Genomic DNA, 14,976 nt, shown 5'->3' with positions numbered 1-14,976 from the left:
TAGGGATGAAATGTTTTTAGTAGATTTGACAACAACATGGAAAATGAAGGAGTCCGAAAGGGCACCCAATTTAACAAATGTTAAAATATTTTAGGAGAAAATAATTGAAGTGTTTATAGCTGTTGGAATGAGGGTAAAGCACTACATTAAATGTTATTTAGCAGAATAAATGAGAAAGATATATAAGCTTGAAAAAACAGAATTATTGGTAGTCAAGCTGCAAATATTAGGTGAAAGATATATTATTACCACTTAAGGGGAAAAGAGCTCATAGTCCTCATAACTTATTAATATCACCTATATTTGGACATTTTTAAAGGAAATAAAACATGCACATTTAATTATTAGCTATTCATATTGAAAAACTTTTAATGAAAAGCATATTCATTTTAAAAAGGTATCTGCCTAAGAGAAAATCTAAAGGTGTGATGAAATACCTCTATTGTTATCTTTCCATTAAAGACATTTCCAACACATCATTATTTCCCAGAAGAAAGAATGCAAATGAGTCAGTCTCTCTCCTAGTTTCTCTTGAGACATAAAATATGTCCAATGAGAGTGCTGGCAATTTGAGTTTTGACCTATTGTCATATCTGTCCATGTGCCCAATGCAAAGAAAATCAAACATTAAACACCAAGAAAGATTTCATTAGCAAGATGGCACTAACCCAAGCAACGGGAGCGCAAACTGAAATCCACTACCTGGAAGAAGTGGGGAACTTAGTGTTTATATAGAGATGGGTATGTGTTAGCCTCTGGGAAAGGAATGTTAATTGTCTAGGGAAAGCATGCAAATGAGCAAGGGCTTTCAGGAACTAGATATCTTGGTGAGGATGAGTGACATTTATCTGAACAGTCACAAGATCATCCTGTTCCACTCAGTTGGTTTATGTAAAATAAGCTTTTTCATTATGGCCTTGGCATCTGGAAATGGAAGTTAAGGATCTTAACATACAGCTTGCAGGTGTAAATATACTTGCCAAGTACATTAATTGATTTATTTTGCTGCTATATTAAGATTTTATTCATATGGAAATAGTTTTTAAATTTGTATATGCCTTTATACAATGGCAAATTTGTTCTAAATATATTCATAATAATTTCCTTCTTCTAGTCCTGTATTTTTAGGAAATGAGTTCTTGCTAATTCAAAACCACAAGCCTCCTCAGTGAATTTTAGTCTTTACTTTTGTACCATAAGTAATAAATTCTCACATGAGTACAGATCTTTAAGTTATAGGTTCTCCTTGGACGAGAAAAAAAAAAAATCAATGGGCTCTTAAAGGTGCTTGGGTAACAAAAATAAAGGACAGGATGGAGTAATATTTACTGCTAAGTAACTTCTTTTACTCTAAAATTATGGATTATTTCCCTGGGTCTCACTTGCCTCATCAATAGAAATAAGGTTATTGGGGAAAAATATAACATCAGAGGGAAAATATAGGAATAAAAGTTGAAGCTTCCAATTGGGTGCATCATATATACTTGCAGAATCTTTGCCAATTTGCCAAGCCTGAGGGGTTGGAAATCTATAAGGAAAAAATGTTTTCTCATTTAGCCTTGATGATAATCTCAACTTGCCAACCTAATCCTCATTTCCCCTTCAGTATTATTTCAAAAGTTACTAAATTGATAGAATCCTCATGGACTGATCAAACCAGTGAGGAGCAAAATCTATAATATTGAGCATTGCATCGTTGTACTCTATATTTTTTTCATTGACTTTCTACAGAAACTTAGCCTGATCTAAGTGGTTCCAAGAATGGGAACCACCCTTTTATGAACTTATATTTTATTAGAAGTTACTCTGTTCAAAGAACTCTGTTTCATCTGGTGCATGCCCTTTTAGTCATTTCATCAATTAATACTATGCTGTAAATCATTAAAGCCACTTTGTAGCAGAAAATATCTAAAAAGTTAGGTAATTTTTCCAAAGTCACACAGCTAGTAATCAGGAGACTCAGAATTTAACTGATCCAGATCTAGCTAATTGCAGTCTTTCTTTGCAATTTCCATTCAGTCTCAATTTTGAAAAGATAGTTGTCTAAAGTTTTGTTTCCTGCTATTTAATGTTTATAATATCAATAGTTATTGCATAAATATGCACTTAAACCACAAAATGAAGGGCATATCTGTACCTGATAGTTTCAGCTTTTTAAAATAGTGGACATAGATACACTGCAAAATAATTAAAGAACAAAAAAAAAAACAAAAAACTTAAGCCACCATAATTAAAAGAAAACCTATATCATTAAATTTAACTCTTCTGGTTTACTTTTTGATTTAGGAGAAGGAAGAGAAAAATAATGTTGCTCAAAACTTTATATTCTGCTTTAACATTGCAGATTGAGGTTATATTTTGCTGTTCCAAACTGACTGCATCCCCTGCATATAGGAAACTTTAAAATCTTGTTTAGGAATTCATGTCATAGTATTACTAAAATTTGACCGTAGTAAAGATCTTTTGTCAATGATTTTCTACATTCTAGAAAGTATGAATAAAATGTCTATAAAATAGGTTACAAATACCTCCTGAGAAAGATTTCAACAACTTGCATACCTACCTTAACTTCTGGTTGTCATTTAATGAAAAGAAACTTAAATACCAAAGAATTTTATTTAGACCAAAATTTCATTCTAATTACTTTTATCAAAGTACATAGATTCACACTTTGTTTTCTTCATTTTCCATAAGATGTGCCAGTGAACTTAAAAAAATCTTGGGAAGATGGGTAGTTTCTTGACAGAATGGTGAAAATAATGTGTAAGCAGAAATGCAAGTGTGAGAGCTAAGAAAAAGTTATGTTTGACCATGAGTTTTAATGTATTTGTTTTAAGTATTTTTTTCCAGCATGTTCTTCTTTGTAACCCTAAATGATTTTAACCATGTGTTAAATCAACTGGACATGTACATATTTTATCCAACATACTGGAAAAATATACACACATAACTGCTAATTTCTCTGAAGAGAAATTGTTGAACATAATTTTAAACTGCATTTTGTCACTGAAAAATCTTTTACTTTATGGACAGATTGTTTAAAGTTTTATGCAATTATGTTAACTGTGGTTCTTTATTTGTTGCCATATTCCAAGAGCCAAAGATGCTCATATTGAAGTGTTGCAGTTCAACTCTATTGTTTATTGCTCTGGGAATAATGTTTGTTTTGTGAAGGGGCAATTCTATATTTGAATATAAAAGTTCAAATCATAATCCATGCAGTGATTGTCTAATTAATGTTAGAAAATATATCTAGATCTCAGTATGCTACTGATGAATTAACTTAAAATATATTTAAACAGCTTTATTTTGAGGGGGAAAAATTGAAAAAGTCAAAGGGAGTATTTTGTGCACATGTGACCTGATATTCAATAACTGTTGCTTTGAGACCCCTAGAAAATTTAAATATTAACTGAAGTTGATCCAAAAAAAGGGGGGTATCTAATGACAGCACAATTTTATGGTATTCTAGATCATTTCCTTCTTGGTAAAATACTACAGCTTAGTACTTCAAAAAATAATAATAATAAAGTCCCTATCATTCACAGTCCATTACAAACAGTAGACATCATAAGCACTTTTATGCCACTGGTGTTGATGTGCTGCTGTTTACAATATAATAAAAGTTAATGAAAGGGAGCAAAATACAATTCAGTTACTACAGAAATGTTCCTAAGCCAGTAAAATAAATTGAAATTAACTGCCATTTCTAAAAAGTCTTGGAATTTCAGTGCCAATCTCATCTTTCAGGTTAGTTCCTTGAATAAGATATATTACATTGACTTATACATAAGTTTAAATAGATTATTGTTTTACAAATGTCACATATGCTCCATCTACTTTGTAAAATACTGATATTTTAAATATTGCACTACTATGAGTTGTTGAAGATTTTTTTTGTTTATGTATTCAAGAACTGGGATACAGGCCAGAGGTGCGGGGGTTGGGGGGGTGAGAGGATTCACCAGAGACCGAATGGGGAGCAGAACAGGCAGATCTACTGAGATACACTGCTGAGGGGAGCAGCCGACAAAACAGGAGAGGTCTGCTGCACCATATGGGTTACTTCCTGGCTGGCCGGGGATCGAACTTGTTATGCAGTGGCTGGCATAAATATTTCACTAGTTTGAGTTTTCAGGCACTTTTTAACAACCTTATCCATCCTAAATGTGAGGCAGTGTGGTGTTGGTGATCGGTAGATTTGACACTGATTCAGTTAACTCTAATTTAGATAAGTTGCTTTGCTTCACTAGCGTTCAGTATTCTTATCCATAGGATAGGGCTTTTTGTTCAATCTCTGGTTTTCTATCATTTCTTAAAGGAGTGTGGCTGAGTCTGGAACTAGGCAGAGGGCTGTTCATCAAATCCCTCACTGATTCCTACTTTTCATGGGTCCACCTAGAACACATTTGAGGATGCTTGTTATATGTTTCACTCTTCTTTATTTTAGAGCATATTTATAATTGTGGGAACAATAGAACCTACTTTCATATAAATGGTTCTGCTAGATATCTGTTTCATAGGCAAAGTGTTCTTTTAAGGTTTCATTGGGATCCTCTAATAAATCTATTGCTTACGTATGTGTTCGGGGACTATCATAACTTTCATATTTGGTACTCACGGTCAACTCTGAAAACACAATTACAAATATTTGTGAAGGTTTGCATCACAGTAGAAGAGCCCAGAACTTTTCAAAGGAACAGGACCATATGTTTATTTAGTGAATGGAGCAATGTTGCATTGTTTACTTCAGAGATTGCAGAGAAGTGTCATATTTAAGAGAAGATATTTTAGGCACTGACTCGGTTTCAAATAGTGTATAATTTACATTGCTGTATAAATCCTTACATTCATTAGCTGGGACACATTTTAGATGTTAAATAAGTACTATACTATAGACTAAATGGAAGAACTTATTTTTTCTCCCCTTAGGGTCTTACTGATGTATGAACTTTTCAAAAGATCATGATTTTTTTCTAATTGGAAAATATAAATCTTAAACATTTTATCATACTCCTTGGAAATGTTCATTATTCTTAATGTTCCTGCCATTTCTTAATGTTTCTAATCATTTTGAACAATGGATTTGTCTGAAATATTACTTATAATGCTGTTACCATTAAGTAGGGTTGTATTAGCAAGTAAGCAGGAAGTATGTTTATGGGGCACAAATATTAAATAGAACATTTTGTTTCCTGTTGTAGATGTTTCTGTGGAAATAATTACAGATATTCCCTGCCTTGTTTTTTTTTTTTAGTTTGTATTGGGTCACTTTGCTATTTATGGAATGCATACATTGGTACCTGTTTAGCTAACTGAAAATGATACAAAAATATTTTAATATTTAAGATAAAAGGCAAAAAGTAAAAACAACACTTAGAGATATGTTTTACCGTAGCTGTTCTAGAGGCAGCATCTACTCTGAGTAGTGAGAATGATAATACCAAGCACGTTCCCCAGGAACCATTTTGTCCAGAATGTGTATTTACCATAGCATTGCTGATTTTACTATGCATTATTGGTAATTTAGGATTTGGTATTTGGTATTTTTTGGTAAGTTGTTTTGGAAGTCAGGGAATGCTCAAAAAATTTCCACATACATTGTTGTAAATTGCTTCAAGGGTTTACACCATCTTTGCTGAAGGATTTGTAGGAATACTCTACTTTTGGATAATAGAGAAAACCAATATTAAAGTATTTTAACACAGGCAAACAAAGAAATTGTCCATTTTCTCTAGATTTTCTAATCTACTAGCATAAATATCATTCTCCTTGGAATCTATCCTGAAAATGAAAAAAAAAAAAAAAACTATTTGAAGGGGTATTTGATTTTTGATTATCCAAGTATAAGCTTATTTATCATGATAAATTATGTCCAAGAAAATGAATTATCAAGAGTATTACTGTAGAGGGCCTCCCCTGGTGGCGCAGGGGGTTGAGCGCAGTGTTGTGAAGCTGTCCGCAGCCTCTGCAGTGCCCATTTGATCCCTGCTGGCCGGCGAGGGTCCCACTTGACATGGCAGACCTCTCCTGTGTCTCCTGCTGCTCCCCTCAGCAGTGTATTTCATCTGTCTGCCTGTTCTGTTCCCCACTCTGTCTCTAGTGAATCCTCTCACCCTCCAAAGCATCTGGCCTGTGGCCCGGTTCTTGTAAAAATAAATAAATAAATCTTAAAAAAAAAATAATATTACTGCAGAATATCAGTTGCTGTGAAGCAATGGTTAAGTCAAAAGCATATTGTGGATTGTTGGGGGCTTTTTTTTTTTAAGATTTATTTATTTATGCATTCAAGAGCTGGGGCACAGGCAAGAGGTATGGGGGGGTGAGAGGATTCACCAGAAACAGAGTGGGGAACAGAACAACAAACACATTGACCGAAGTACTCTGCTGAGGGGAGCAGTGGGTAAGTCAGGAGAGGTCTGCTTGCCATGTGGGTTGCTCCCTGGCTGGCCAAGGGATCAGACTCATGCTGTGGAGGCTGTGGACAGCTTCATAGGTTGTGTCTTAACCCCTTGCGCCACCAGGAAGGCCCTGCTGTGTTTTTTCATTTACCATAATTACCAGAAATCTTAGCAGGATAGCATCCAATTTTAGCTAAAAGAGTATTTTTTTTAATTTATTTTTTGCCAAATAGCAACCCCCTTATTCTGATAGATATAATCTATGAAATAAAAAATTAGGAACCTGCTGCTTGAGTGGAATGCTGGAAACAGTGCAATAAATAAATGCTGCTATACAGAATAGACTTCACTACAGAAAACAGCTTTAAAATAAGCTTTAAATATTAAATAAGTACCTGTTAAGCTACAGCCCACTTAATATTTCTGTTTTTTTTCTGCCTTTTTTATCTACTGAATACCTATAAATGAAGTCTTCTTTATATTTTTCACATTTCTCTTTTAAGTAAACAAAGGCAATCTTTTTTTAAAAAAGATGTATTTATGCATACAATAGCTGGGGTGTATGCTAGAGGTGCAGGAATGAGAGGATTCACCAGAGACAGAGTGGGTAGCAGAACAGGAGGATCTACTGTAATACACTGCTGACGGGAGCAATGGGCAAGACAGGAGGCATCTGCTGGGCCATGTGGGTTAGCTACCTCGCTGGAGCTGTGGAAACCTTCATAGTGCTGAGACAACTACTTGTGCCCCCAGGGAGGCCTTATTTTGAGAAAATATTAACTGCTTTCTTCATAAACTCAACTACATCTCAGAGTTAATAAATTTGTTAAGTGTTCTCTCATACATCACATCCCATCTTTATATTTTGTCAACACCAACTGCCAAATTACATTGCCAGACAAGTATACATGTGTACACACACACACACACACAAACACACACTCATACAGATCTATAGGATGAAATAAATAGACAACCAAAAATAAGTAATATATTTTTTCATTCTTAATCAGGAAAATTACTTGTACCAAAATATATAATGTTTTAACTCAGAAGATATAATTTCATCACAATGTAAACTTTCTATATTAATAGAAAAACAAACACAGCTTTAATTTATTTGTACTTATTTAGTAGCTAATATATAGAATTTTTTTTAACAGAATCTTAAGCTGCTAGTCAAACAACTCTTATAAATGGGTGTAAATCCTACAGAGGAAATGAGGCATACTGCCAAAATAGGAGATGAACTCCTAAAAGGGAATATGTAGATTGTTTTGCTTGATTTTTACTGGCATTGATTTGGTATTAAATGAACTTGACAACATCTCTTAGAGAGTAGCTCTTTGAAGTCAGTACAGAGTTAGATACATGGATCTGTATTCTCTTTGTTAACATAAGTTGGTGTTTTTACTTTGTTTTCTTTAGAACAAATATTCTAATTTGAAGTGGTACTGTTTGGGAAATCAGTATGTATGCTAACTGAATAGAATGGAGGTGGGCATATAAACGTCTTGGTAATAGTCTTGTTCTTCTCTGCCAGTGTCAAACAAGAATTGTTATCAATGAGATGGTCACTCTGGGCAAATGGACTAATTTTCTCCATATTAACCTGATTTTCCTACATGTTCTGTACATTCAGTTATATGTCATCCTTTATTCTGAAATAAGTGTTCACCTTTCTTTTTTTTTTTTTAAGACTTATTTATGCATACAAGAGCTGTGATATGGACCAGAGGTGTTGGGGGCTGAGAGGATTCACCAGAGACAGAGTGGGGAGCAGAACAGGCAGACTGACTGAAATACACTGCTGAGGGGCGAGACAGAAGAGGTCTGCTTCACCATATGGGTTGCTCCCTGGCTGTCCGGGCATTGAACTTGTGCTTCAGAGGCTGTGATTGCTTCATAGTGCAGTGCTTAACCCCTTGCGCCACCAGGGAGGCCCAAGTTCACCTTTCTTACTTTTCTGATTTCTACTGATTATATGATAACAGAGGGCTTCTAGTGGGTGATCTCTATAAGTTTAGAGGCAGCAAACTTGCCCAGTACTTAAATTGTCACAAGCGTGAAAATCATACAATGTAATTTCAGTCAAGCGTTTAAATATTTTGACTTTCACATTGAATTTAGGACATTGACCCCACTGTTTTATATATGTGGGTGAGTTTTCTAAGTTTTCCATAATAAAGTACTGCAGACTGCAAGGTAAATAACAGCACTTAATCCTCACAGTCTGGAAGCTGGAAGTCCATGGTTAAGGTTTAGCAGTTTGGTTTCTTTGACATCCCACTCCTTGTCAATGACAATCTTCTTGCTGTGTCCTCACATGGCCTTTTCTTTCTGAGTACATGTAATTGATGTCATTGATGTCTGTCTTTCTTAGAAGGACACCAGTCGTATTGGATTAAGAAACTCACTCATGACTTCATTTGGCCTTAGTTACCACTTTAAAAGCCCTGTCTCCTTTATTATCAAAGGAAAATCTATTTTTTTTTTTACTATTGTGCTCCAAACTGTCATCGAGTTAACGTCAAAGCAATTATTTCCAGTAAATCATTTCCAATGTGATGTTCACAAAAGTAAAGTGCACTATAATGTAGGTTTAAATTTTGGTTGGCATTTTCTCCATTAAAATATTGTCTTCTTTAAAAAAAAAAAAAAAAAAAAAAAGGCCTGTCTCCAAATGCAGTCATTTTATGGGCTAGGGCTTCAACCTATGAACTTTAAGGGGATATGATTCAGGCCATGAGAACACTTTATCCTACTAGTGTGGCTCCTTAAAGACATTAAGTGACAAAAAATTCAGCAACCAGAGAATTCATTTTAAATTCAAATATCAGTGGTTTCATTTACTAGTTTTTCTTTTTTCCCTCCACTCTTTGGTCAAGTTACTTAAATTTTTCAGATCTTAGATTTTTCATCTGCAAAGTGAGGTCTATTACTATAGAGATGTGAGTATAATTAAAAAAAAAAAAACTTCAAACAAATTAATTTGGAAGTATAATTAGATTTGTTAAGGGATTCATTAATCTGGTAGTATCTACCAGTAGAAGGTACTCTAAGATGTATAAGATACTAGATTTTCAGTCAGAGAGAATTTGGGACAAGTTACTAGCAAAAGGAAAGTAAGATTGTTTCAGACAAGATTCCCTTCCCTTAGAAGAAGGAAAGGATTTTGAACCATGCACATTATCTCATTAGTGTTGATAAGGAAATTTTGGATTGCTTGATTTAAAATGCTACTTTTTGGGGAGGCTGAAACTGCATTTAGGTTAGATATTAATTTTGGTTGATGATATAGACTTAGCACAGTTGACTCCATTTTAGACCCATTGCTACATTTTTCTAGTAATACTAAATGAAATAGGTATATAAAGTGACAACCCTACCACAGGATTTCTCAGTCTCAAAGATATTGATGCTGGATTTGATAATTCTTTATGTAAGGCTAAAATTTCCTCCCCAACCCATTGCAAACTTCTGGCCTCCTTTCTCATACCAAGTGTTTAATAAAGTTCATAAATAGTTACTTACTGAAAAGTTAAGAAGGCAATGGTGCTTTTGGGATGTTAATAGGGAAATTCTTACAAAAATGTAGCTTTTTGTATAGAAGGTAACTGAATCTTTGGTGGATTGAGATTCTGTAAAGTGGTGCTTAATTTTTTGAGCCCTTATTTAATGATGTAGTTCATTTCCTTTACATCTAAGGAAGTCTGAATTCAGTGCTTTTGACAAGCCAACATTTTTGGCAAATTTTTGTTTTGTTTTGAAATTTTCCACACATATGTTGAATGATTGTTATATTGATAACCAATTACCAAGACTCTCTCAGTTAATATTTGCCATACTTCTTTTTTCTTTCTGGTATGAATTTATATAGCCAAATGGTTAAAAATGGGAATAGTAAGTATGAATAACTCAGACATGAGTCATTCTGGTTAAGTTTTTTTTTTAAATCTATCCAATTCACTTACATTTTAGTGATGGGTTTCATATCATAGAACACAAATAATTCAGTTGTTCTTGCCTAAAAAGTGCATACATCTGGATGTTTTTTCTTGATTTTTTACATCTGTTATATGCATACTATCTGTTTTGAGACAGATTTATGATTAAAATCTACATTATTGAAAGTCAGTGGCTTAAAGTGTCTTCTAGAGGAGGGTGATTTTATTTCATTTTTTATTATTTTCTCTGAATTGTAATATATTCTGTGATTACATTTGTTTTACATGAATAAAAATATAACAAGTCAGTAGATTTAATTTTTACATATAATTCATAATAAACATATACCCAGTATTTAAAAAATAATTCTATAAATTTCCTAAAAAGAGTAAAGTGTATTTGAAATTTTGATAGTATTTCAATCACTATGGAATGAGTTATATGCCAAATGTTAATTCTAAGTCATTAAACTCTAATTTATAAAAAGGTACATATTACTGGACTTATAGTCCATTTTTTAGTAATTAATATTTTCTTAAAATTTCTAGATGTCTATTGGAAAATTTGTATAAATTAGGGAATTTCCATTTTGTTTTAATTTCCTGCCATTTAAAACAATTGAGGAAAACATCGTCATGGTTTAAAATTATTTAACACCCTAATCACCACACATATTTATTATGTCTTACTTGATAAGTTTCTGGAATCTCTTAAATGAAAAAATCACATTTGTGATGCTCAATCTGCTACTTAGATTTAAACTCAATCATATAATGAAAGTATAATTACAGTATAATTTAATCTGTAGGTAAACAACTTTATGATGTTGAATCTGCATAACATTGTCTTCACTTATTTTCCTCCACCCGTATTCTAGCTCATCTTGCAAAGTAATCATAAAATTTCAGTGACCAAAATAGTTTATGTCTTAGAGTCTTTCTATCCCCAGGTAGATATACATTTCTTCCTGGATATATGGTTTAATCATTTTAAAGTGGGAGAAAGCAGTAGATTAAAGACCTGTAGATTTAAGGTTTAAGGATTTAGTTAGGAACAATTGCATATACATTATATACACACACACACACACACACACACACACACACACATATACAATTTTTTTTTTATTTTATTTATTTATTTTATAGAGGCATGTTTTTATTTATTTATTTGTTTGTTTGTTTTTTGTTTATACATGCACTGGGTACAGTCAGAAGCGCGGGAGGGTGAGAGAATTCACCAGAGCCAGAGCGGGGAGCAGAGCAGGCAGAAGGACCGAAGTACACTGCTGAGGGGAGCAGCGGGCGGCAGGAGAGGTCTGCGCGCCATGCGGGACCCTCCTCCGGTGGCCGGGGAGCAGCCGGGGATCGAACTGGCGCCGCAGAGGCCGCGAGCAGCTTCGCAACCCAGCGCTCAACCGCTGCGCCACCGGGGAGGCCCTACAATTTTTTTAATGTTGGATATTACTTGTTTATGGTGAAGCAACCATTATGCCCAGCAAGATTTCATTCATTTTCTTCTCAGTGGATGAACCAAGCAAAATCTGAGCAAAGCAAACTTCTGTGCCAGATCCTGCATTCTCTTAACTGGTAATAAAAAAAACCTTGCCGACCTGACAGGATGTCACAGCAATTATTCACATGAAGTTCTGTAGCAGTTGTATCTGTCAGCCCATGTAGTATTGAATATTTTAACTGGCAGTCTTCCAAGACTGAACATTAATCTTACCATCTCCTATTACAGTCCCTAATCAAGATATTCCAGGGGTGATTGCACTAACATTGTTTGAAGACTACATCTACTGGACTGATGGGAAAACCAAGTCACTCAGCCGTGCCCATAAAACCTCGGGAGCAGACAGACTCTCACTGATTAACTCATGGCATGCCATCACAGATATCCAGGTGTATCATTCTTATAGACAACCTGATGGTAATTATTCTTTCCATGATATCCATAAATACATTAACATTTTTATTATCATTCCATTTTTGTTTCCTCCAGTGTTAAGTGTAAATTATTTTCAGTAAAAATACCGAATTTCATTACTTAGCATAATTATATGGAATGAATTAGATTGCTATCAAGTACCATATTACGTACCATATTAACCAAATGTCACCTTAAGAGATTTGATTAGCAGCTCAATAACAATACAAAGTATTACTGATTTGTTGTTTAAATCATCTTAAACTGAAATGGCAATAATACATGTATCTGGAGAAGTAGAGTTTGAAATCTTGAAATAATTTATTTGTAAAATAGTTATAAGAGACATAATTTCTGGAATGCTAAGTGAAAAAATTATGTTTAAGAATATCTAAAGCTCTAAAAATAGGGCATATATCAGGTTTGCTTAAATTTATGTCTAGTAAGAATTTTCTAAGGCCTTATTGAATAAAAGTTTGATTATTTTGCTTAACACATATATTTGTCCTAGAAAACAAAGTCATTATACTATTAGTTGTAGATCATTGTTTCATTGTTTTATTTTACATTTATAATTCTAAACATATGGATATCTTCATACACAATGCTCCTACTCTCTACTTTTCTTATAGGCAATTTATTCCTGCTAAAATGATTATTTTTATGGAATGCATCCTTTAAATTATGTAATGGTAAATAAATGCCATTTAATAATAGTAAAATTTGTAAAAAATAAAATTATAATCTTGAGTTTTTGATTACAAAGTTCTATTGAAAAGCAAATTATGAAGCTTAAATGTCCTATTTGTATCCTGTATTATATTGTTCTTCATTATCCTGTTGTTTCTTTCTCATCTCTAGTTTCCAAACATCTCTGTATGATAAATAATGGAGGTTGTAGTCATCTCTGCCTTTTAGCTCCTGGAAAGACTCACACCTGTGCTTGTCCCACCAACTTCTATCTTGCAGCTGATAATAGAACTTGCTTATCCAACTGTACAGCCAGTCAGGTGAGTGGGATATTAAAAATAATTTCATAACAAGTTCTTATAAAGCTTTTGCCCAAATTTTATTTCCTTAAATTACTTTTGAAATACTATTTTAACAGTCCATTAGATTATCATACATTACAGAGAGGGTCAAGAAGTAAGAGAAAAGTAATTTGATACATCTTGTTAAAATGGGTCCTTAGCAGTTAGGAAGTACAAATAGAGTCCAAAAGAAATAAAAACAAAAATGGAAACCATTCCTATCAGATTCTTACAGAATAATGGTTAAAATAATGACTAGGCAAAGCAGGATAATCAGCAGTCTGATATATTTCCAGAAGGCAAAATAATTGAGGTATAAGGTTTAGACTAAGACATATACATTTTAAACAAAAAAATAAATAGTCAAAAAAATCTTCCCAATAAACAAAAAGTATTTTGTTTGTTACAGTTGCACCCCTCTTCCAGTCTTCAGAGCCAGTGATAGAGACAAAGAGGAATAGACTAGACAGTAATTTTCTACATTTTTAAACTGAAAAATCATGATATAAATAATTTCCTCCTGAAACATTTTCTTCAAAATGAAATTATTTTCAGTTAATGTATTCCAGCAGTTAAATATTCTACTTAATGGTAGTTGCATGGGTTGATTTTATTACTTTCAAATTTTAGAAAATACTCTGACATTATAAAATTTGATTTTGTTCCTTTTGCGATTACTTGATTTAAAAAGAATTGTCAAAGAAACTACATTTTGTTTTTTAAATGACTAAATTTATTTTTACAATCTTATGCTTTGAATTTGATGGTTTTCCTATTCTAGTAGTGATTATATGGCAACTGACCGAATTCCTGTTAGGTATGCTTATTTTCAAAATGAAGAAGCTGATAATAGTTCAATCTGACTCTCAAACTAAAATAGAGTATCACACATTCAGGAACTGTAAGAATGTTAAACATTGGGCATGTTTCAAGGAATTTGTAAGTGAGTAAGTAGTTAAGGGTACAGACTCTGGGCCAGTCACTATGATTGCAATCCTGACTCCTGTTTAAATCAATTGGATTACCTTGGTTTTGTTACTTTATTTCTTGTTGCCTCAGTTACGTATAGATAAGAAGGAAATTAATTTTTCAAATTACTATATAATAAAACCTTTAATTATGGTTATTTAATGGCATAAATTCAATCAATCAACTAAATAAAAAATTAAAGCAACTCAGAAAGTATTATTTCCATAATTAAATCATTTCCTAATTTGGTATCACTGATAAGACTGAAATATAATTTTCAAATACCATAAACAGAGTTCATGATTTTTTTAGACAAAATAAACAATAACAAAACAACAAAAATAACTAAATTTTTGTTCAAATCTTTGTTTTAACAGCATTTTTTGGGGGAAAAAAGTAGTTTCCACTTTATTCAGTTAAGAAAAAAAAATAATGCGGAATGACTAACACTATCTGTTAGAAGTTCGCCCTGTAAGCCTTGTGATTTATGCAGTCATTATCCGTGATTCTTTTTTATGTAGTGGGAAAAAGATGCTATCTTCTGTATATTCTTGGAGTAAAATCAGCCAGAGAAACTATTTTTGTCCAAATGTAACAAATAATTTTGGAATCATACCAATAATATCTTTTAAAATCTGTTTTTTTAAAAATTGATCTTACTAAGTGTTTTGATTTGTTATAGTCTATGATTGTATGAG

General features: G+C 33.1%; 1 protein-coding gene across 1 annotated transcript in view; it reads left to right on the top strand.

Annotated features, from left to right (window-relative positions):
• Positions 1-14,976, top strand: part of LRP1B (LDL receptor related protein 1B) — a 1,722,250-nt gene that overhangs the window by 1,526,928 nt on the left and 180,346 nt on the right. The window contains exons 61-62 of the mRNA XM_054699700.1: positions 12,093-12,281; positions 13,140-13,288. Of these exons, the coding sequence (XP_054555675.1) occupies positions 12,093-12,281; positions 13,140-13,288 (338 nt within the window). The remainder of the gene's footprint in view (positions 1-12,092; positions 12,282-13,139; positions 13,289-14,976) is intronic.

The sequence above is a fragment of the Talpa occidentalis genome, unplaced genomic scaffold (genome assembly GCF_014898055.3).
Source record: "Talpa occidentalis isolate TD23 unplaced genomic scaffold, MPIMG_talOcc4v2.1 talOcc4.3, whole genome shotgun sequence".
NCBI lineage: Eukaryota > Metazoa > Chordata > Mammalia > Eulipotyphla > Talpidae > Talpa > Talpa occidentalis.
The sequence above is the reverse complement of the archived record's forward strand: the minus strand, read 5'-3'. Positions and strand labels throughout refer to the sequence as shown.